General features: G+C 42.0%; 1 protein-coding gene across 3 annotated transcripts; it reads right to left on the bottom strand.

Annotated features, from left to right (window-relative positions):
* Positions 1-291: 291 nt before the first annotated feature.
* Positions 292-25,263, bottom strand: ZBTB8B (zinc finger and BTB domain containing 8B). 3 transcript variants are annotated; one of them, XM_020983504.2, is made up of 5 exons: positions 25,013-25,263; positions 23,957-24,056; positions 22,369-23,407; positions 5,922-6,100; positions 292-3,612 (listed from the first exon to the last, which is right to left on the bottom strand). In XM_020983504.2, exons 3-5 carry the CDS (start codon positions 23,345-23,347, stop codon positions 3,319-3,321), a joined length of 1,452 nt encoding a protein of 483 aa, XP_020839163.1. In that variant the 5' UTR covers positions 23,348-23,407; positions 23,957-24,056; positions 25,013-25,263; the 3' UTR covers positions 292-3,318. The 3 variants fall into 3 exon arrangements, with proteins under 3 accessions (XP_020839163.1, XP_020839162.1, XP_020839164.1); XM_020983503.2 differs by having other exon boundaries at positions 24,966-25,020; XM_020983505.2 differs by lacking the exon at positions 23,957-24,056.

Genomic DNA, 25,263 nt, shown 5'->3' with positions numbered 1-25,263 from the left:
GACAGTAGGATTCCTTAGTCTAGTACACTAATCTGTATTTACATTCCAAACCCACCCACCCCACCCCCATCATTGGGAAGGCCTGTCCCCAAGAGTTCCCACTATCCATGGACCCCACTTCAAATTCCATTAAACACACAAACCCTCTTTCTTCTCCTCTGCTAGTCATTTCTACAATTACAGGGGTTTTTTTAAAGTTTCTTTGTGAACTTAGTTTGAATGTACAGAAAGAAAAGGAGTCATCAAGACTTCCCTGTGGGACATAAAATTTCAGTCACTACTGGCCTGTGCTGACACTGTTGTGAATTTACTGCTTATAAAAACATTACCAGCTCCACTGAATAACAGTTTAAAGGCAATAAAAAAAAAGCTCAGAAATATCTCCTATGTGGACAGTAATTTAAAATAAATAGACATTTAGTTTACAAACTGATATTGCATATAAAAAAACACACCTCCTCCAGCAAGATGACGGAACCCAGAGAGCTGAGTATAATTTCAAATGCCAATGCTTTTAGTGTGGATACTGCTCTCCAGAACTGAGATGAAGGGGAAATGATGGACCATCTATGACCATAACAAGCTAAAACATTATTATGGAAAGGACCTCTATCCTGAGAAAATCTTTCAAGGATGAAATTTCACATCTCATTTTCTCCTAGCCATTCTGCTACTTTCAAATTCAGTAATGATCCATTTACTGGTCTGAAGACATACCTCAAAGCCAGGATTTCTTCAGTTCTACTTCTTCACCTGAAATGAACTATGAACTTAACTAGTTACCTGCCATCTGTACCTTTGGAAAAAAGAGAGCCAGCTACTTCCCAAGGCTTTGGAGGGGCGCAACTGGGGAAGGTCTGTCAAGCATTCTGATTCTGGAGGTGGAATACAGTGTATGAAAAGAAGGAAATAGTGACATTCTTCCATTTTTAGGATGTATTCCCCATCCTACTGGATCTTACAGAGAAGTCCTCAATAGGCAATTATGTCTTTATGCTCAGGAATATAGACAGGTTATAAGGTCCCAAACAGGACTGTGATCTTATTACATGCCAATATAGGTGCAAAAACTGGACTGTGAGGTAGAAAAGTCTCAAATATTTAAAGAGAGGTTACTAAAAGTTTTATCATTGAAAACTGCTCTCTGTATATCCCTCCAATACCACCAGTTTAGGGTTTCTGTCTTACTAAGATCTCTCCTTTAAAACAACAGGAAAGAGTCCCTGTTTTTTTGCATTAAGGAAAATGTTTCTAGTGTTGACTCATTTTTTTAATAGCAAACCTCACTCCAATTCGTTCTTCCAACAGCTATAACTCTGGCTGTTTCTTTGGCTAGCTATTTAAGCCCACACCATACTAACCTCTTTGCAGTGCTGGTTCAAAGTAATTTACCAATAAATCATTTCTAGGCTCCTAGCTAATTCCATAAGGCATTCAGCTAATTTTGCACTCAGAAGGCAGAGAACAAAATTACTATACCACCTTCAGGAGAACACATTTGTACCTCAAGAGATGGCAGATAATCAGGCCACAATGTAAATTTAACCAGTGAGCTCAATTACAAAAGATGGCCTTATTACCCAAGATTTCCTTAATCCTTTAAACAGCCACATTCACCAGAGTAACCAAGAAGATTGCAAAGAGGGTGGAGGAATATAGTGAACCTCGTAAGTATTTCTCTTCTCCCTGGGCACTTCCCTCTCTCCCTTATGGAAACTTTGAAAAGATCATGGGGACGGGGCACTAAAATTTGCTTTTTAAAAGTTTACACTTTTGCTCTAATATTCTGTACTTAAGTAAAACTCGTGAAATTTCTGTGGTAACTATATTTCTAAGCTTACATAGCACTAGAGCCTTGAAGTAGGAAGTGAAAAGGGAAATCAGGTTAGTATCTTGGCTCCTGTGACAATGGTCTGAATGGCACAGTACAAAGGGAAGAATGCTAGCTTTGCAGTCAGAGCATTTGGGTTTGAACCCCTGCTCTGCATAACCTTGGGTAACATATTCTCTGGGACTCAAGTTTCTTGATCTGTAAAATGGACTTGAAATCTATGATCCTATGGAATCCTTTTGGAATCACAAAACATGAGCTATGTGAATGGTATTTATATATCAAATAAATATCAAAGGCTGGAAGAATTCTATCACTGATTAGTTGTGTGATTTGGGGCAAATCACTTGGACTTTCAGGGCTTCGGTTTCCTCATCTGTAAAATGAGGGATCTGAAATTGATGATCTTTAAGATTCCATTCAGGTTTAACATTCTGTGAACCACCACGGGGGCTCTACTGCTTACTACATAAGGCTCACTTTATAATGTGTCCTCAGAGGGACAGAGCAGAAGAGCCCTTTGCTTTATTACTGAAAGTTGCTTTCTTGTGTTTTTTGTGTTTATTATGTATTTTCCATGCCTACCTATCTAATCAACATATTATAGAATCTGAGTCCTAGAATTTTAGATTCCTCTGGAACCTTGGAGAAATGGAATCCTGAAGCCATAAAGTCCTAGCATCTTGGAACTCTCAAATCTTGAAATCATAGAATCCTGGAATCTTAGCGTTGGGAGGAAACTTAAATATCACACAGCTTCTTTGTCCATCACCTACAGATAGACATCTTATTTTACATTCAAGCGTTGTACTGGTTTTCAGAATTAACTACTCATTTAAAGCCTCACTCTAAAATAATATTTAGAATTCATAGTATCTGAATTGAAAGCACCCCTGTTTGATGGAGGCACCATCAAAAGAGAAATCACAGCTGAACAGTTTGGCTAAACTCCAAATTAGGCCCAAAGCAAAATGTCCTCTTAGCCATCTTTTCTCAGAAAAAGTGTAGTAGTTGCAGGATCAAAAGAGGGGGTGTATGTGTGTTCCCATATGTATGTAAGAGAGAGAGGGTCAGAGGCTCTGGTAGCTCCCTGGAAAGAGAAAAAAGAAAACAAATAAAGAAACTCTTTCCTACCTACTAAGAGAACCACCTTCTCTCCTAGTCAGGATTCAGACACACAGCAGTGAGAAAAGGGAGCTGAAAAACACAGCCACAGCTTGACCAGAATGAGGATTTGACTGATAGAAATACCTCAAAATTAGAGTGCACAGCACTGAAAAGTGAAAAAACATTTTGGAATCACAAAAGTCAACCCCTGCTTTGCGTTCTATCAAAAATGTAAATGTAGTCATTGTTTTTAAAAAAAAAAAACAAACCTCTTAGGGTTCCACAAAACTGAGTCCATGGATGGTTTTGAGCCACAGAATGACCAGTCATGAGGGGGCGTTAAAAATCTTCCTCCCCATTTATTGCTACATCAGCGCCTCTCAATTCAGAAGGCTTCGATGCAGGTCTTGCTTGTCATCTGAATCATCTCCAGTGCGATCATTTTCTTCACCAGACTCCACATATATTGGCCAGTCATTGTCTATATCACCCTTCTCCTGACCCTCAGAGGATGCCTCCATCTGGCTCAGGTTGATGGGTACTGGGTCATCTTGTGGATTCGTAATACATGTACAGCTGTCACATAGACCAAACCGCCGCAGCCCCTGAGATAGGCTACTTGTGAAGGTTCTCCGGCAACCCTTGCAAATGATTGGTCGATTTGAGCGATGGACCTAAAACAAGGAACAGGATTTCCCGGTGAAGAGACTGAATGAGCTCAGTGGTGAAGGTGATGTTTAGAGATGGTGGCAGGACTAGAGTTGGAGGGTGAGAAGGACAAAGGAAAGCTACTAGCTACTAGCTCCCCGAGGTATGAATGAAAAGGGTGTGAGAAAGCTTAATATTCTGACCTCAGTACTGCACAAGGAACCATGATGCTATGGTTGTGCTCAGCTCTTCCCCTAATACAGACCCCAACCCTTAGCATATGCCTCAGTGGATAGCCTTTGTGAATGGTGGCCAGCCTTCTGGGAGTGAGCCTCTCCATACCTATCTAGGCTTACCTTCAGAAACAGATAAATTGGGCCCATCTAGAAAATGCTTTGCAAGTTTTAAGACATCATATAAATGTCAGTTATTAATATTGTTATTATTACTATTACTCAGCATTTCTAGATGACTGGTACTTGCCAAATCTTGGGCTCCACTGGCATAGCCTTCGCCAGGTCACCAAAGAGAACTCTGATCTTACTGAAGCATCGTATAGATGGAGGAGCGGAAGCAAGACGCACAAACATGAGGAGGAGGGGGAAGAGGAAAAGGACCTTTAATATTCCATTTTATAGATCCATAAATATTGTGATTGGAGAGGCTGTGTGGTAGAAAGCACTAGACTTAGAACCAGAAAGACCTGGGTTCAAATCCCACCTCAGACCCTGGACAATAAACTTAACTTAACTGCTCTCAGTCTCAGTTTCCTCATCTGTAAAATAGGCATAATAATAGCACCAACCTCCCCAGGTTAGTGTGAGGAACAAATGAGATACCACGAACTACTGTTACCACTATTTTTAAGATAGGGACTGGACCTGTGGTTTCATTGGTGTAGAGAATTCCCAGATAATGAAACTCTCTCCACCAATACGGATTGGCCCCTTCTCTGCAATTTATAGGCTTAGGGAGTTGTCTGGGGCCACTGAAAGGTAGTGACTTGCTCAGAATCACACAGCCAGGATATGTCAGAGGCAGGATTTGAACCCAGGTCTTCCTGCCTCTGAGGAAATTTCTCTCTTCTCTCTACATGCTGTCTTATTGTTATTGATAACATTATTGTCAGAAAATTTAGCTGTGTCCTTTGGGAATTTATTTTTTGACAAGTTAAGTTACAATGAAGGATCAAAACCACCAGTTGACAGAAACACATGGAAGGGCATTGGGAGGAAGAAGAGTTATGAAGTATAATTCTCAAACATTTCCTGGACCACAAACATACTCTGTGAGGGAACTATCCTATTTGGACTTAGGGAGTCCCCCTTCTTCCTATTCTCCCTGCATCCCCAAGTCTCCTCCTCCCCCAGTCCAAGTGTGGGCTAGGACTCTTGACACCATAGTGTTGGGATGTTGGGAACAGGAGTCAAGTCAACAAGCATTTATTAAGGACTTACTATGTCTCAGGCACTGTGCTAAGCTAAGGACTTACTATGCTGCCTCTGACACTTATTATGTGATATGGGGCAAATTACTAGCTTCTCTGTGCTTTGGTTTCTTCATCTATAAAATGAAGGGGTTGAATAGATGACCTCTGAGGTCCCTTCCAGTTCCAGATCTATTATCCTATGATCTTTAAGGTAAAAGTCACCCCCACCCAAAATCCATTAGAATATGCATTTTAAACCTACTAGGGAATAGGATCTATATTTAATAAGCTGGGGGACTTAGGAGATGAGCTGAGAGTCAAGATGGAAGAACTTCAGACTCTCAAGTTTAGAAGGGACTTCAGAGGGCATCCAGGCCAATCCCTACCAGAAGTAGGAATCTCCTCTACAATATTCCCAATAAGTGGCCAATCAAGCCAATGTATTTAAAAGTAGCTACCATGTCCCCTCTAAATCTTCTCAGGCTAAATTATGTCCTCAGTTCTTTCATCCAATCCGCATAGAAGAGTATTTCCCGTTCTTCACCATCTTGGTCCTGCCACCTCTTGCAGCACTTCTTAAGCTGTTTAAGAAGAGCTAAAGGGGTCTTGAATGGAAAAAGCTCAAGAAACCCTGCTCTAGACAACTTCTAGCTTTATCTTGTCAAATCAAGAAGCATTTATTAAGCACTTACTATGTGCTTTGCCATCTCATCAATTTCCCTGCTAAAAAGTCCTCAAAGCTCAAGCTAGGGTAGCTGGGATCTTAGCACCAGAAATTGGTAGCTATCAGACAGTCTGACACAACTGAGGGGGCCCCAAAGGCAACACCCAGAAGGTTGCCACCCTAAACCAGATGACCCTGGGCCCATCCATGCCTGCAGGAAGGAGGGGCACTCCCAAACTCACACTCAGGGCGTGGCTCCGCAGGTGCTCCTGTCGGGTGAACCGCTTGCCACAGGTGTCGCAGGGGTAGGGTCTTTCACCGGTGTGGGAGCGGATGTGCCGTTTGAGGATGCCCTTCTGCTTGGCTGTGTATGGGCAGAAAGGGCACTTGTGGAGTTTGATGGGAACCACCAGCACGTCACCTTGAAAAGTAAATGAATTGTTTAAGCTGCTCTATAATATAAGTAGAAGCAGCAGATAGTTGGATTATCACAGATACACCAATCTAGGACTAGGAATTGTAGATGTAAGAATTAGTCACAGCTCATGTTTCTGTAGCCCTCTGCCCTCTCTAAAGGACTTTCCTCATGCCAACCTTGGGAAGTAGCTATTATAATTCCAGCTCTGCCACTTATGATTAGTGTGATCTTATATAAGTCACTTCACTTTTTCCTTATCGGTAAAAAGGACAGGTGGGACTGAGTGATCTTTAAAGTCCCTTCCAGTTCAAAATCCCAAGTATTATTGTCCCCATTTTACAAATAAAGAAACAGGCTCAGAGAGTTTCAGTAGCTTACCCATAGGCAAGAAAACAGGAATTTTATAATTTCATAAACCTTAGTTGTAAATTACTTAGCATGGTACCTGGCACTTAGTAGGTGCTTAATAAATATTTTTTCCCTCCCTTCCTTCCTTCATAGGTAGCTAGGTGGCACAGTGGATAAAGCACTGGATTTGGAATTGATTCAAATCTTGCCTCAGTCACTTCGTAGCTGCATGATCCTGGGCAATTCTGTCAACCTCTATCTCAGTTTCCTTAACTGTAAAATGGGGATAATAATAGCACCTACCTTCCAGGGTTTTCATGAGGATCAAACGAGATAACATTTATAAAGCACTTAGCACAGTGCCTGGCACATAGTAGATGTTTAGTAAATGTTTATTCCCTTCCCCTCTCCCTTTTATACCTCAAAGGAACCTGAGATTGTGTAGGCAAACCCTTCATTTTATAGATAAGGAAACTGAGATACAATTGATTTATCCATAGTTGATCAATAAATCAATAAGCACTTATTAAGTTATTAATGTGCCAAGCACTTTGCTTAGTGCTAAGGATTCAAAAACAAAAATGAAACTGTCTCTGCTCTCAAGAAGCTTAGATATAAAAAGGGAGACAAAGCATACATAGATAGATAAATGGATAGATAGACAGACAGACAGACAGACAGATACATCGATAGAGAATAAATCCAGGGTAGTTTGAAGACAGGACATTAGCAGTTGGGGGAGACTGGGAAAGGCTACCGGTAAAAAGCAGTGCTCAAGCTGAGTCTTTAAAGGAAGGAAGGGATTCTAGGAGGTAGAAGTGAGGAGGGAGAGCATTCCAGGTATGGGGAGATGGCTAATGTAAAGGCATGGATATGGGAGATGAATTACCATGAGGCAGGAACAGCAAGAAGACTGCTTTTGCTAGTCTCTAGCATATACTTCTATGTAATCCTAGTTTATTTAAAGGATATACTAGTTTCTACAAACTCAGTAGGAAACATCACTTTGCAATACTGTTTCCAGATCAGTTTGAGAACAGACATGAATGTGGTAATGTCAGAATACCTAGTTCAGGGGTGGTATAGTAGGAAAAGCTTTAGACTGAATCAGGAAGACCTGGGTTCAAAACTTGCCTCTGACACAGACTAGCTATGTTACTTCATATAGGCAAGTCACTTAATCTCGCTGAGCCTCAGTTTCCTCATAAGTAACATGAGAGAATAATTCTTATAATAACTAACCTCCAAAGATTGTTGTAAGGAAAATACATTGTAAACCTTGAAGTGATATGGAAATATGAGCTATGACCCATTGTAGCAATTAATCTTACATTCTTAATGTACTTAGGAACATATGGTTTTAGAGTTGACATTATCTAGTCTAACTCCCTCATTTTGTAGATGAGGAAGGACACAAAGGTAGCAAGTGAAAGAGCTGGGATTCAAACATATCTTCTGATACCACATTTACTTCTCTTTCCAACATACCATGGTCCCAGCTTAATTCCTGTATATTATAGTTATCTGTGTATGAGTTATAATCTCTGACAACATATTAGATATAAGAATTAGGATCTAAAAAGATCTTAATGGGTCAAGAAGTAAATAAGGTAACACTTAATAAAGATAAATATAAAATCTTACATTTGGGTTTAAAAAAAAGGCTTCACAGGTTAAAAGCTGGAGAGGCATGGCCAGAATAGCAGCCCATCTGAGCAAGACCTACAAGTTCTAATGAACTGCAAATTCATTACTAGTTCACAGGATGAAATGGAGGTCCAAAAAGTTAACTTGACCTTTGCTACACAAAAAAGCACATAAGGTCGTGCGAATGGGAGGGGAATATTCTGCTCTACTTTGCTGGGCTCAGCTCAGGTCATATGACCTCTGGAGGACTCTGTTCAGCTCCGGGCATCACACTGGAGGACACTGACAAGATGGAGAGTACCCATGGCATGACAGTGATGAAGGCTCTATCAAGTGGGTCCTCACTGCAGCAAGATGATCCTTTTACATCTCCCTAATTAACTCAGTCTCCTACTCTCCACAGCAGTTCTTCCAAACATTTTTTATCCCCCCTCAACCTCCCATGGCTCTCCCTTCCCACTCTCTTAGCTGAGAACTTTGTGTCATGTTTTACTAGAAAAATTGTGGCCATTCACTGAGAGCTCCCTCTTCATTATTATAATACTATTATTATTACCCCATCCTCAACTTGCATCACCCCAGTACCTTGATACTTTCCACCATTATCTTCTCCTTCACTGCTCTCACATGATGTGATGGTTCTCCTCCTTGCCAAGGCAAACTCCTCTGCATGCACAAGTAATTCCATTCCATCCCATCTTCTCCAGGAGACTGCCCCTTCTATTGTCTCCACTCTTTCATTTGTCTTCAATCTCTGCCTGTCCACTGGTTGATTCCCTGTTGCCTGCAAACATGCACATGTCTCCTCCCTCCTCAAAAAACCCTCACTTGAACCATTCAGCCCCACTAGCTATTGTCCCATATCTCTCCTCCCTTTTGTGGCTAAACCTCTTGAGAAGGCTGTCTACAATAGGTGCCTCCACTTCCTTTCCTCCCACTCTTCTTGACTCTCTATGGTCTGGCTTCTGAATGACCTCATCATTCAACTGAAATTGCTCTCTTCAAAGTTACCAATGATCTTTAAATTGCCCAATCTAATGACCCTTTTTCTGTCCTCACCCTTCTTGACCTCCCTGCAGCCTCTGACACTGATGATCACCCTCTTCTTCTCCACGCCTTCTTCTCTTTAGGTTTTCAGGACACCATTCTTTCTTGGTTCTCATAGTAGGTACTTAATAAATGTTTATTGGCTGACTGAGGAGACTTAGGGAAAAGTGATAGGTGTCTTTATTTATTTGATAAGATCTTACTTAGAAAATGGATTAAACTTGTTCTACTTGGCTACAAAGGACAGAACCAGTAGCAGTAGTTGAAGTTGCATGGGTAAGGTTTGATATAAGGGAAAAATTCTTTTGTTGTTGTTGTTTTAATTAATTTACTTATTTTTAGTTTTCAACATTCACTTCCATAAGCTTTTGAGTTTTAAATTTTCTCCTCCTCCCTCCTCTCTTTTCCTCCCCAATCTTATATAGGCTCAACATATACGTTCTATTAAACATATTTTCACATTAGTCATGTTGTAAAGAAGAATTAGAACCAATAGGAGGGACCACAAGAAAGAAGAAACAAAACAGAAGGAAAAAAAGAGCAAATAGTGTGCTTTGATTTGCATTCAGACTCCATAGTCCTTTCTCTGGGTATAAGTAGCATTTTCCATCATGGGACTTTTGGAGATGTCTTAGAGCCTTGCATTGCTGAGAAGAGCTAAGGCTATCAAAGTTAGTCATCACACAACGTGGCTGTTACTGTGTACAACATTCTCCTGGTTCTGCTCACTTCACTCAGGATCAGTCCATACAAATCTTTCCAAGTTTTTCTGAAGTTCACTTGCTCATCATTTCTTATAGCACAATAATATTCCATTACATTCATATTCCACAACTTGTTTAGCTATTCCCCAATTGACGGGCATCCCCTCAATTTTCAATTCTTTGCCACCACAAAAAGAGCTGTTATAAATATTTTTGTACAGGTGGGTCTTTTCCCCATTTTTATGATCTCTTTAAGATACAGCTAAAGGAAAAAATCTTAACAATAAGAGCTTTGTAAAAGTGGAACAGATTAATCCAGCCTCAGATACTTGATGCGTACTAGCTGTATGACCCAGGGCAAGTCACTTAACCTTGACTGCTTCATCAAAAAGCAAAAAAAAAAAAAAGGAAGATTGCTTCAGGAAAGTGTGAATGGTAGTAGGCAGTTAACGTTTATTGCCTACTGACATCAATTATGTGATAGGCACTATGCTAAGCACTAGGGGTACAAAGAAAGGCAACATACAGTCCTTGCCCCTGAAGAATTAAAAATCTAATGAGAGAGATAATATGTAAAAAATTATGTACAAGCAAACTATATACAGGATAAATAAGAAACAATTAGCAGAGGGAAGGCACTAGAATTAAGTGGGATTAGGAAGGGCTTTTTGTAGGAGGTGGGATTTTAGTTGGAACTTGAAGAAATCAAAGGAAGCCACAGTAGATAGAGATGGGGAGGGAAAGCATTTCAGGTATAGAGGACAGCCAGTGGAAAATGCTGTAAATCTGAAGATGGAATGTCTCATTTGAGGAACGGCAAGGAGTCTAGTGTCCCTGGATGGCAGAGTGCTTGGGGGTGGGGCGGGGAGTAGGGAGAGAAGGGCAGGGCAAAAGAAAGTTGGGGTTGGTTATGAAAAGCTTTGAGTGCCAGAGGATTTTATATTTGATCCTGGAGGTGGTGGGGAGTCACTAGAGTTTGTCAAGTAGAAGCGTAACATAGTCAGACCTGCATCTTAGGAAAATCACTTTGATAACTGAGGGGACTGGAGTGGGGAGAGACTTTGAGACAGGCAAAAGTAAAGACCCACCAGCAGAGTGCTGCAGGAATCCAGGTGTGAAGTGATGAAGGCACCAGGGAGGCAGCAGTATTAAAGGAGAGAACTGAGTATATTTGAAAGATATTTCAAAGTTTAAATTGACAGGTCTTGAAAACAGATTAGATATGGAATGAGGGGTGAAAGATTGTGAGGAATCCAAGATGACTCCTAGGTTGGGAGCTTAGGTGACTAGGAGCATGCTGGCACCCTCAACAACAATAGAGAAGTTTGGAAGAGGGAAGGATTTGGAGGGGGAAAATTAGTGCAAGACTTGGTAACCAATTAACACAATGACCAACCACAATTCCAATGAAACGTGCTACCCACCTAGAGAGAGAGAGCTGATGGACTCAGAGTACAGACTGAAGCATTTTTTTCTTCTTTTTTCTTTTTTTTTTCTTTTTTGGCAGTTAGGACAAAACAGAAACAAAATTTTAAACTTTATGAGATTTGTCTGCTATTAGGATGTGCCCATTTAGAGCTATCCTCCAAAAATGGATTTGACCACACTAATTAGCAATATCTTTGAGGTTAAATTTGGCTCCCCACATTATAAGCTTTAGTTAGTCCTGCTCATTGGCCATGGTTTTTACTACTACCTCCTTTCTTTGATTTTTTTATGCTGTTAATGTCTAAGTGTCTCAACTGTTACTGGTATTTCTTTATTGTAGTTACTCTTTAGCTTGGTAGATATACATAAGTAGTTTTCTCCTTCTCTTGGTTTTAAAAGAGCTTTTGATTAGATTTCCAAGACTTGAGGCAAATACAATCTTACCATCCTTTGTTAGATGCATTCCCCCCAGGGCCAAGAGTCTGTCATTCGTAGAATTTAAGCCAAGGTCCAGAAGTCTGAATACCATTTTCAGATACCACCTTCTTAGCTATCTTCATTCCAAATCAATGTTTCTCTTCCATATCCTTTGCCTTTGTCAATGTGCCAACCTTTTGGTTGTTTTCCAGTGAATGTAAGGTAAAGCTATCTATTTCAACTGACACAGCCCAAATCTGCCCTTTGAGTTCTTCAGAATTCTTAGATGTGTACCACATGGGTTCAGTGATGTCAAAAAATCACAGTTGTTGATTTAGTCTAGAATATCTTATGTTTACTACTTCCCTAAGGTCACAGAGCAAATTAGTGATAGAGCCAGAATTAGAATCCAAATGGTTCAAGGTTCTTTCCCTTATGCCACATACTAATAACACTTATACACCTCAGAAGCCACAACCCTCAGTCATGAGAGGAAGTATGGTACGGTAGAAAGAATATAGTACTAATAACCAGGAAATCTGCCTTGACCTCTTCCAAAAACTAACATTTATATATCATTTTAAAGTCTGCAAAGTGCTTTACATATGTCATCTTCCTTAATCCTCACAATAATCCTGTGAGGTCAGTGCTAGTATTATCCCCATTTTATAGATAAGGAAAGTGATGCTAAAATAAGTGACATATCCAGGATCACACAGCCAGAGAGAAGGATGAAGCATTTATTAAGCATTGACTGTGCCAGATAAGGTCCTAAGCAAAGGCAATACGATTCCAAGCAAGCCTAGTCTGGCACTTTTTGCCCCCAAGGCATTAAAATTCTAATGAAGGAAGAGCACACATAAGGAAGAGCTAGAAAGCATCTAGTATGTGTTTCTGAGACAGGATTCAAACTCAGACCTTCCCGACTTCAATCCCACATTCTGTTCCATCAGGGCACTTAGTTGTGTGTTAAATACTGCTGTGCCTTGAAAAGTGGTCTCCTCGCATGCATTCTCTCCTTCCCAAATGATTCTGGAGCAGCCTTGAACACAGAGCAAATCTGTGAATCTCCCTGCTTTGATCTGCTGCCCACGCAAAAGAATATGGAAGTGATTGTTGATAAATCAAAATAAATTAATAAAATTTTAAAAAAATTGATCTGCTGCCCACAGGTAACCTCAGAGAAGAAGGGCTAGTGTAGGCTTCAGGATATGGCCTATGGCTGTCACCTTCAGTCCCCTGGTTTGGCTGCCTTGGCTTTTTAAAAATGATGACAGATGACCAGTTGGGCAAATTCACACATTATATTTTCTGCTGAGTACAATTACTTCCTTCATAATGCCCCAAGATTGCTGGTGACTCCAGGCTCTCTGATAACCAAGATCAGGATTGAAGCTGGGAACATGGGAGAGGGAGTAGAAAGAGGGCTGAATCTGGAGTCATAGGACTTAAGGGTTCAAATGCTGATTCTGCCACTTACTAATAGTGGGACCTTGGCTAAGTTAAAGACTCTTCACTAGACTGCAGTTTCCTCATCTGCAAAATGAAGGAGTTTAACTAAAATCAGGGGTTCTAAACTTTTTTGTGTCATGGATCCCTTTGGCAATCTGGTTAAGCCTACACACTTCTCAGAATCATCTTTTTAAATGTAAAAAAAGAAAGGGAGCCATCCAAGATGGTGGAGTAAAAGCAGTGATATGCTTGAATTCTCCCCCAAACCCCTCCAAATACCTGTAAAAAATGGCTCTAAACAAATTCTAGAGCAGCAGAACCCACAAAAAGACAGAATGAAACAAATTTCCAGCCCAAGACAACCTGGATGGTTGATTGGAAAAGTCTATTGCTCTGGGCTGGGAGAGGAACACGGTTCAGCATGGGCCACACAGGCTGCGCAGGCAAAGACCAGGCTTCAGCAAACCTGGAGCAGTCCTCAGGGGATTGAATCAAGGGGAGCTGTGGTGGTTTCCAGACTTCTCAACCCACAAACACCAAAGACAACTTAAAAGGTCAGTAGGAAATTTCTGTCTGACTGTGGTGAGAGAGGAGCTCAGTTTGGTCCCAGTCCCAGCACAGCCTCAGGGCGGCAGCTCCTTACTGAGCTCCTGGCCCATAGATGGAGGGGGAATGGAGAGGCTGATCAAAGGGGGATTGCAGGGATATCTTTGTTGGTGCTGAGGCAGGATTCTTTTGCTTTGTCCTGCTTGGATCTGGGTCACAGCTCTGGGTGGTGGTCCTGGGGTGAGAAGGAGCATTGGCGTGGTGGAGCTTGTGGTGGTGGTGCAGAAAGAATCCCCCTTACAGTTCCAAGGCAGAAAAGAGTGCCTGTCGTCACTCATAGACCAGAGCCCAGGCCAGGAAAGGACTAAACACCTCACCCTTGATCATACCACCTTAGAAGAACTGAAAATTTACAGGTCCCTAAAAGTACCTCTGAAAACAGCTGCACAAAACCCCAAAGCTTGGGACAGTACATTCTCCACACTGGAAGCAGATCTCTACCTTAACAAAGAGTTTAAAACTCAAGTAATTGGCTGGGATCATGAGCAAACAGCACAAAAAGAGTCAGACTATATTATCTTACTTTGGTGACAAAGAAAATCAAAACATACAACCAGAAGAAGACAATAAATTCAAAGCTCCTACATCCAAAGCCTCCAAGAAAAATATGAATCAGTCCCAGGCCACGGAAGAGCTCAAAAAGGATTTTGAGAAGCAAGTAAGAGAAGTAGAGGAAAAACTGGGATGAGAAATGAGAGTAATGCAAGAAAATCATGAAAAACAAGTCAACACTTGCTAAAGGAGACCCAAAACAATACTGAAGTAAATAACACCTTAAAAAATAGACTAACCCAAATGGCAAAAGAGGTCCAAAAAGCCATTGAGGAGAAAATGCCTTAAAAAGCAGAATTGGCCAAATGGAAAAGGAAGTCCAAAAGCTCACTGAAGAAAATACTTCCTTAAAAATTAGAATGGAGGGGCAGCTAGGTGGCACAGTGGATAGAGCACCAGCTCTGGACTCAGGAGGACATGAGTTCGAATCTGGCCTCAGACATAACACTTACTAGCTGCATGACCCTGGCCAAGTCACTTAACCCCATTGCCTACCCCCCCAAAAAAAAATTAGATTGGAGTAAATGGAAGCTAATGACTTCACAAAAAATCAAGAAATTGTAAAAATAAAACCAAAGAATGAAAAAATAGAAGACAATGTGAAATATTTCATTGGAAAAACAACTGACCTGGAAAATAGATCCAGGAGAGATAATTTAAAAATTATTGGACTACCTGAAACCCATGATCAAAAAAAAAGAGCCTAGACATCATCTTTCAAGAAATTATCAAGGAAAACTGCCCTGATGTTCTGGAACAGGAGGGCGAAATAGAAATTGAAAAATCCATCCATCACTTCCTGAAAGAGATCCCCAAAGGAAAACTCTTAGGAATATTATAGCCAAATTCCAGAGTTCCCAGGTCAAGGAGAAAATATTGCAAGCAGCCAGAAAGAAACAATTCAAGTATTGTGGCAACACAATCAGGATAACACAAGATTTAGCAGCTTCTACATTAAAGGACTGGAGGACTTGGAATATAATATTCTGGAGATAAAGGAGATAGGATTAGAACTAAGAATCACCTACCCAGCAAAATTGAGTATAATCTTTCAGGGGAAAAAATGGATATTCAGTGAAACAGAGGGCTTTCAAGCATTCTTGATGAAAAGACCAGAGCTGAATAGAAAATTTGACTTTCAAATACAAGACTCAAGAGAAGCATGAAAAGGTGAACAGGAAAGAGAAATCATAAGGGACTTATTAAAGTTGAACTGTTTATATTCCTACATGAAAAGATGATATTTGTAACTCATGAGAACTTAGTATTAAGGTAGTTGGAGGGGAAAAAAAGTATATGGATAGGTAGATAGATAGATAGACAGACAGACAGACAGAGGACACAGGGTGAGTTGAAGATGAAGGGGTCATACCTAAAAAATAAAATTAAGGGGTGAGAGAGGATTATACTGGGAGAAGGCAAAAGGGAGAGGTAGAATGGGGTAAATTATCTCACATGAAACAGACAAGAAAAAGCTTATACAGTGGAGGGGAAGAGGGGGGAAGGTGAGAGGGAATGAGTGAATCTTATTCTTATCAGAATTGGCTTAAGGAGGGAATAACATACACACTCCATTGGGTATGGAAATCTATCTTAACCTATAGAAAAATAGGGGGGAAGGGGATAAGAGAGCTGGAGGATGATAAAAGGGAGGGCAGATTAGGGGAGTTGGGGAGGGGGTAATCAGAAGCAAACACTTCTGAGGAGGGACAAGGTTAAAAGAGAGAATAGAATAAATGAGGGGCGGGATAGGATGAAGGAAAATATAGTTAGTTTTTCACAACATGATTACTATGGAAATGTTTTGTATAACTACACATGTATAATCTGTATCGAGTTGCTTGCCTCCTCAATGAGGGTGGGTGGGGAGAGAGGAAGGTAGAAAATTTAGAATCCAAAGTTTTAAAAACAAATATTAAAAATTGTTTTCACATGCAACTGGGAAATAAGATATGCAGGCAATGGGGTATAGAAATCTATCCTGCTCTACAGGAAAATAGAAGAGGAAGGGGATAAGAGAAGGGGGGGAGGGTGACAGAAGGGAGGGCAGATTAGGGGAAGGGGTATTTAGAATGCACACCATCTTGGGATGGGGAAAGGGATGAGATGGGGAGAAAATATGGAACTGTGGAATCTTGTGGAAGTGAATGTTGAAAACTAAAAATAAATTAATAAATGTTTAATATTTTAAAAAAGAAATAAAGAAAAAAACTATGGAATTGCAAAGGAAATCAATTATCCTGGAATAAAAATGTGAATTTTTTCCCATCTAAGTTCATAGACCATTCGCCCCCTTAAAATCCATCCATAGACTTTGAGGTTCCATGAACTCTTAGACTAAATGATTGCTAGGGTTCCTCCTAGCTTTAGAATGCATGAAATAAGTCCAGCTTTTTTTTTTTTTGGCGAGGCAGTTGGGGTTAAGTGACTTGCCCTGGATCACACAGCTAGTAAGTGTCAAGTGTCTGAGGCCAAATTTGAACTCAGGTCCTCCTGACTCCAAGGCCGGAGCTCTATGTACTGCACCATCTAGCTGCCCTATAAGTCCAGCTTTGATCAATACCATAGCATTCTTTCTTTAGTAGGAACTAGGAACTAGACCTATAATTTCATCAGTATAGGAAACTCCTGAGTGAGGAAATTCCTTCTACCAATACAGGTTGGTTCCTTTTCTGCAACTTACAGCCTTGGATAATTTTCTAGAATACTAAAAGATTAAATGATATAGGCCTTAAGGCAGGACTTGAATCCAGATGTGTTCCTGGCTTCAAAGCTAATTCTGTAGCCACTATACCAGGCTACCTCTTTTTTCAGTGCCATAATAAATAAGCCCTCCTGTGTGGTGTACCTTCTCTACACTGCCTTCACTGACTCAGAAATGGGCTTCATTTAGTTCTGGGCCTAAAGGCTGTAAGGCCAAAAGGACTCTTCACTATTTAAATGACCCAGTGCTGGATCAAATCCAGCCTGGTGCAATGGGAAGAACATCAGAGTAGCAGTCAAGGAGACCTGTGTTCAAATCCTAATGCCACTGCTAACTTGGAGTGTAACCTTTGAAAAGTACCTCCCCTTCTCTGGATCTTACTCTCCCTATCCATAAAAAATGAAGATATTGGACTGGATGATGCCAAGGGTCTCTTCTAATTGAAGCTTTTTTGACTCTTTAGCCACACCTCTAATGGTGGGGAGGCAGTGCTCACCCACCTCGCTTGTACTCTCAGGAAATGACCTGACAAACTTTGCAAATGTCACATCAGAAATGTTTGCAACCCCACTAAATGACATAAGTTATGGCCTTAAAGCCAAACAGCAGAGTTCAGAAGCTCCCTTAAGTAGAGTGAACCATCAATCAACCAACTACCTTTTACTGTTGCCTGCTAGGCATAAGTCCCCGCTCTTATAGAGGGCATAACCTAGCTGTGGTGACAAGACCTGAGCACGTGAGGAGGGTGCCATATTGATTCATTAATTCCATTCAACAAATATTTAGTAGCAACTGCTGTGTGAAGCACTCCATGGAGACCCTGGGGAATACACAAAGTTCCGATAAGGCACAGCCCTTGCCTTCATGGATCTTACAATCTAATGGAGAATTTGATACATCACAAATGCCTCAGATACACTTGAGGGATCTGTGATTTCACTGGTATGGGTACTCTTTGCACTATTACTTATTACAACCCCTCCAAACCTTGGTGGATAGGCCATGGCTGAAAAGACCTATTTCCTGGAGGCTAACCACATGGGGTTGAGCTGTTGTCACATTAAGCAAGCTGGTCCTCAGATAACCAAGCCACAGCCCATGATCGGCCCCTAATCAAAGCCTTGTTAGCTTTGAAGGTGGAGCCAGCCTGAGCTCGTGCTTTGGTTAGCACAGTCTGTGTTAATCCAGGCTCACCTCCATGCCTCACTGAACCCTCAGAGAACTTTAGTGGGAAACACACAAATTAAGGACCAACCCCTAAGAATAGTATGTATAAAGTATCATGTGAGGTCTGAGGAGGGGAAAGTTACTATTAATCAGCAGAGTTGGGGATGGAGGACATCCAAAAGGGCTCACTGAGGTGCAAGAATACTGAGCTGGGCTTTAAAAGACGGGTCAGATTTCAAAGAGTGAGGTGCAACAGGAGGACATCCTCAGCACAGGAAACCACATGAACAAAGGCACAGAGGCAGGAAAACACAGAGTGACAGACATGGAAAAGCAGTACAATTTGGCTGGGCTGTAACATATATAGAGGAAAATAATCTGAGATAAGGCTGGAGAAAGGATAGCACATAGTAGAGTGAAAAGAATACTAGCTTTCAAGTCAGAGGACATGAGTTCAAATCTTGCTTCTGTCACTTACTACATGCATGACCTTGAGCAAGTCACCTAACCACTTTGGGCCTCAGTTTCCTCATCTGTAAAATTAGAGGTTCAGGCCAGATGTCCTATCTAAGGTCTAATCTGACGTCCCTGCTAGCTCTAAATCTATAAGCCTATGAATGCTAAATTCAAACTAAGGAATCTGAACTTTACTCAAGAGGCAATAGAGAGCCACAACAGGGGTTTTTTTCCATTTTAGTTACTTTATTTGAATAATTCAAATTGCTTTCCAAAATGGTTGTACAATTTCACAGCTCCACCAACAATGTATTAGTGCATTTATCTTTCCACAACCACTCCAACATTGACTGTTGCCATTTATTGTCATTTTTGCCCATTTGTTAGGTGTGCAGTTAAACCTCAGGGTTGTTTTGATTTGCATTTCTTTTATTATTAGTGACTTGGAGAATTTTTTTCATATGGTTGTGAATTCTTTGAAGTTCTTCTTTTGAAAACTGTTCATATCCTTTGACCATTTATCTATTGGGGAATCACTATTAGTCATATATGTGTGTTTGTATAGTTATTCATTGTTTAGATATCTTAGATACCAAACCCTTATCTGAGGAAGATTTTTTTTCCATTTGACTACTTCCCTTCTTACCCTAAATGCATTAATCTTGTGTTTGCAGAAGCTTTTCAGTTTCAAATAATCAAAGTTATTTTATCTTTTGTAATTGTCTCTATCTCTTGTTTGGTTAAGAATATATCTCCTACCCACAGCAGTGAGAGGTAGATGATCTGTTTGTCTTTTAATTTTTTTATACTATGATCTTTAATATTAAGGTCACGTATCCATTTAGAATGTATTGTGCAATGTGGTATAAAATGTTGGTCTAAGCTCAATTTCTGTCAGACTGCTTTCCAGTTTTCTCAACAGTTTTTAACAAATAGGAAGTTTTTCCCTTGGTAATTTATGTTTTCTACCTCATCAAACACTAGGTTGTGACATGCAAATTTGTGAATTCCATATTTTTTGGATTTAACTACGATGTTTATACTGATGGTTCTCAAATCTACCTATCCTGCCCCTACCTATCCTGCCTTTCTGCTGACATCTAATCTTGCATCTCCAACTGCCTTTCACACACCTTGAAATGAATGTTCAGTGGACATCTTCAACTCAGTATGTAGAAAACAAAATTTATTATCGTTTCCCCAAGCCCCTTCCCCAACCTTCCTATTACTGTAGAAGGCAATATCAACCTCTCAGTCCCTCAGGCTCACAACCTAGAAGTCATCCTGGACTCTTCATTCTCTTAACCCACTCCCCCCATCCAAGCTATTGCCAAATCCTGTCAATTTCACCTCTGCAATATCTCTGAAATACTCCTTCTGTCCTCTGACATTGCCACCACTCTAGTGCAGGCCCTCATCACCACCTGCTGCTGGGTCTGCCTGCCTCTAACCTCTCTCCACTCCAATCCATCCTCCTCCATTCAGTCACTAAAGTGATTTTCCTAAAGTGCAGGTGCAATCATCTCTCTCTCATACACACACACACACACACACTCTCACACCACTCATTAAACTTCAGTTGCTTCACATTGCCTCCAGGATCAAATACAAAGTGCTCTGTTTGGCATTCAAAGTTCTTTACAACCTAGCCCTCTCATGCCTTTCCAGTATTCTTACATGTTACACCCTGCAATATTTTCTTTGACCTAGTGACACTGGCCTTCTGGCTGTTCCATAAACAAGACACTCCATCTGTTGCCTCTAGGCATTTTCTCTGGCTGTCTCTCCTGCCTGAAATGCTCTCCTTCCTCCATTCCAACTACTGACTTTAAGTCCCAACTAAAATCCCACATTTTGAGGCAGCTAGGTGGCGCAGTGGATAGAACACCAGCCCTAAAGCCAGGAGGACCTGAGTTCAAATCCAGCCTCAGACCAAACACTTGACACTAGCTGTGTGACCCTGGGCAAATCACTTAACCCCAATTGCCTAAAAGAAAAACAAAACAAAAAACAACTAAAATTCCACATTTTACAGGAAGCCTTTACCAACCCCATTTAATTCTAATGCCTTCCTTCTGTTAATTATTTCCTATTTATCCTGTATATAGTTTGCTTTGTATATATTTGGTTGCATGTTGTTGCCCCCATAAGATTGTAAACTTCTTGAAGGTAAGGACTATCTTTTGCCTCTTTATATAGCCCCAGTGCTTAGCATGGTACCTGGTACATAGTAGGCACTTAATAAATGTTTATTGATTGACTGATTATAACATGAAGGGGTTGGACTAAATGACCTCTAAGATTCCTCCTGGCTCTAGATGTATAATGGTTCAATGATCTTATCACCAGATCAACGCATAAGGAAGATACATCTGGCAGACTGTGAAGGATGAACTGGAGTGCACAGAGAATCTTACCTGTTTGGAGGTTACTGCAGTAGTCCCAGTAGGTGGCAAGAATAAGGTGGTGGCAAAGAATTGGAAATCAAAGGGATGCCCATTAAATGAAGAATGGACAAACAAGTTGTGGTATATTATTTTGATGGAATACTCTTGTGCTATAAGAAATGATGAGCAGAAGGGGCAACTAGGTGGCGCAGTGGATAGAACACTAGCCCTGGAGTCAGGAAGACCTGAATTCAAATCCGGCCTCAGACCAGACACTTGACACTTAGTAGCTATGTGACCCTGTGCAAGTCACTTAAGGCCAATTGCCCCCCCCAAAAAATAAAAGAAATGACGAGCAGGATGGTTTCAGAAAAACCATGATATGAACTGATGCAAAGTGAAGTAAGCAGAACCTGGAGAACAATGTAAACAGTAACAGCAATATTGTGAGGATGATCAACTGTGGCTTAGCTACTCTGATCAAGACAACAATCCAAGACAATTCCAAAGGGCTTGGGATGAAAAATGCCATACACCTCCAGAGAGAAAACTGATCAACTCTGAATGCAGATGGAAACTTACTTTTTTTTTTACTCTATTTTGATTGCTTTATTTTGTGTTTTCTTTTGCAACATGGCTAATATGGAAATATATTTTGCATGACTTTACATGTGTAATTGATATCAAATCACTTGCCTTCTAAAAGAAGGGGAAAGGGCAGGAGGAAGAAAGAGAACTTGGAACTCAAAATTTCTTAGATTGATTGTTTAAAAAATTTTTACATGTAATTGGGAAATATTTAATGAAACAAAATATTTTTTTTAAAAAAGAATAATATGGAAGATATGTAAGCAAATGCTCCTGGAGAAGATGGAGCTAATGTGGTACAATTCTAAATGCTCAGGACTAGCAGTCTGGCGCCTTTAGCCTCTGGTCCCGGCTTCAGCACTGACACAGTGACCTTAAGTCACTTCCCCTCCCCAAGCCTCAATTCACTTTCCTCATCTGTCAAATGAAAGGTTTGAACTAAATGATCTTCAGGGCCCCTTGTTACTTCTCTCACTCTTAATGTTCACTTACTTGTCAGCATAATGTTGCTTCAGCCTACTGCAATGTAAGCTCCTTGAGGGTAAAGACTACTTCATTTTCATCTTCTTATCTCCCCAGTACCTACCACAGTGCCTTGCACATAGCAGACACTTCATAAATATTTATGAAGTTGAATCTGTGCCTCTAGGGCTCTCTCGGGCACTCAGTAAATGTTTGTGGATGGTGATGAATACATGGCTATGGGTGGTGAGTGCCAAATGAGAGGTGTAGATGGTAAAGACTCTCAGAAGTAGATGATGGTCTCACCTGCATCTTCTCCATACCAGTCACTTGGGATGTCCATCATAGAGCTCACAGCCATTCCTGCATCCTCTGGTCTACTCTCAAAACCTCGAGAAAAAGGGGCAGCATCCTCTTTGCTCTGGGTTGTACTGTTGCGCAAAAGGGCCTCCAAAAACTGCTTCATGTGGTAATTATTACAGGCCAGGTCCAAAGCCTGGCTCCCAGGCAGACCCCCCTCCATGGGTTCCAGGGCCAATGGGGCTGAGTACTGCTGCAGCCGGTCACCAACTTCGACTTCAACATCCACGTCATCAGAGTCAAACTCCACTTTGGGCTCTGTCCCTTTGGGCAGAGAAGAGAAGTCATCCACAGAGTCACTACCTGGGGGGCCTTTCACCACTAGCTCCAGTGGGTGACAGCTAGCACAATCCTCACAAGGGGCATCTTGGGGGCAGTCTCCAACTTCTTCTCTTTCTTCTGGCAAGGGCACCAAGATAGGGCACTGGCTTTTGGGACCACAAGAAGTCATCTCCTGGCCGGATGGAGAACTCCCACCCTCAGCCTGGTGAGCAGCTGCAGCAGCTACAGCAGCAGCCACTGCTGCCGCAGCTTCCTTCTCCATCTTCCGGCAGATGTCAAGTGAGGAGCGGATATAAGTCTTGCAGAAGTTCACCACGTCTGTCATCTGTAGGTAGCTGGCAGCTGACATGACCTCAATCACATTCTCCCCACACAGATCCAATTTCCCTGAATAGAGGAAATCCAGGATAGTAGAGAAGGCTTCAGAAGTAACAATGTCCAAAGAGGCTGTGCTGTGCCGCCCACTGTCCTGAATATAGTGGATCAGCAGAGCTCGGAAGTATCCACTGTTAGCAAAGAGAATGTTCCTATGGGCTTTGAAGATCCGGCCTTCCACGATGATGCTACAGTCACAGAAGAAGTCCCTCTTGCGTTGCTCATTCAGCTCTCCCAAGAGCTTCGTGTAATAAGACTGCATCTCCATTTCTGCTATAGCCACAGCTACAGCTGTTGCTGCTGCTGCTAAGGGAGCTGCCTGTGATCCCTGTCAAGATTTTTTAAAAGGTGACAGAAAGATTATCTCACAAAAGTTGTTTCTTAAATCATTTCCTCTGTGATTCAATGTACAGTAAAAAGCATCTAATTCAAAGGGCCAGAGACTCTGTAGAGACAGTGTGTTTTAGAACTGGAAAGGACCTCTGAAGTTATCTGACAGGCTGCCTAGCCCCACCACTCCTCTGAGGCCTCCACGGTCTCCTTATGTGCTGCCACACAACAGAAATAGCCCTACTTGGTCGGAATCTTGAATTATTTACTAGCTTTATGACCCTGAGTTCATCACTTACCTTCTCTGAATCTCAGGTTCTTCATCCATAATAATTTCTAATAAGCTCCCAGAGTTATGAAAATCAAATAAAACAATTACATAAACTGGGCAAGTAAATAGCGGATAGAGACTGGACTTACTATTTCATTGGTGTAAGGGACTCCCCATTAAGGAAACTCCCTCTCCTAATGCAGGTCAATACCTTCTTTGCAACCTATTGCTGAGAGAACTGCCTAGAGCACTAAGAGGTTAAGTGACTTGACTTGCCTAGGATCATACAGCCATATGTGTCAGAAGGGACATCTGAACCCAGGTTGTCCTGGCTCCAAGGTCAGCTCTCCAGCCACCAGATAGGCTACTTCCCATACTGTTCAAAAGATATATAAATGCCAGTTATTATTCCCAAATGGTTCAAGTAAAACGTTTAGGTGCCTGAGAGGATTAAATTGGTTCCCTGCAAGCAGATACACTTTCTAGTTCAATCCTCCTTTATCCTATGACCCAGCCCACCAGCTGTCCCCCTGACCCCCATCTGTGGTACCATGTTAAAGGTGTAAAACTTCAGATGCCAAACCCACCCTTTACATGGTGTGGAAAGGGGGAGGGTAAGGAGTATGAAGGCATACTACAGACCAGTCTACATATCCAAATCCGTGGAACCATGTTAAAGGTGTAAAACTTCAGATGCCAAACCCACCCTTTACATGGTGTGCAAAGGTGTAGCTAGTACATCACATAAGGAGTATAACCATTTCAAGTTACTAGCTTCAGGATCAGCTTTATCTACAGGGCTCTGCTTATATGTGGAGCTGTGCCGGCCAGGTGCTACCCTGCAAAGTCTAAGCCAGGCACCAGTGGGGCTTCTGGACTTAGGCTCCACAAAGGAGAGAGACCCTGGGGCAAAAGACCCTAGGTAGAAGGGAAAGGATCTTGTGTGGAATAGGACAGAGGTGAGTAAACGGATAGGTGCCTGCGCCCCGCCCCCGGTTCCCCGGCAGCACGCGCCCCGGTGCTCTCTCGCCTCTAGGTTCCTAGCCCCAGTTCCCAGACCCGTCCCCATCCCCAAACCCAACCCCAACCCCATTCTCAGCTCCATCCCCATCCTCATCCTCATCCCCAGGCTCCGCGCCAGCTTCGGCCAAGGCCGGACCCGCCCGCAGGGGGCAGGAGAGGGGCGTATCCCAGCCGCACCGCACCGCGCGGCGACGTGCGCGGAGACAAGTGGGGATGAGAACCCGACCTCCCGTCATTGGGATGTCCCACAGAGCAGCTTTACCGCAGCCCGGCAGAAAGGGGGCCCACAGCAGCATTCCCGACTCTCACCTCAGAGCCGGCCCCGGCCGTTCCGCCACCGAACCGCAGGCGCAGACACGCCCCCCTCCAGCCATCGGCGCTCACTTTTCTCCCCCCACTTCAGAGGCTCCAGCCAATCATGCAACGCCGCTAGGCACCGGGAGGCGGGTCCTCTGGCCAGTCTGCTCGGCTAGGTCGCTGTCCTTTTCTTGGCCTCCCGCAAAGAAAATGCGCTCTGAAGCTGCCCTGGGAGAGAGGGCTGCTGGGAGTTGTGGTTTCGA

The sequence above is a fragment of the Phascolarctos cinereus genome, unplaced genomic scaffold (genome assembly GCF_003287225.1).
Source record: "Phascolarctos cinereus isolate Bilbo 61053 unplaced genomic scaffold, phaCin_HiC Scaffold_726;HRSCAF=1367, whole genome shotgun sequence".
NCBI classification, from domain to species: domain Eukaryota; kingdom Metazoa; phylum Chordata; class Mammalia; order Diprotodontia; family Phascolarctidae; genus Phascolarctos; species Phascolarctos cinereus.
This window is presented reverse-complemented; position numbering and strand designations above follow the sequence as displayed.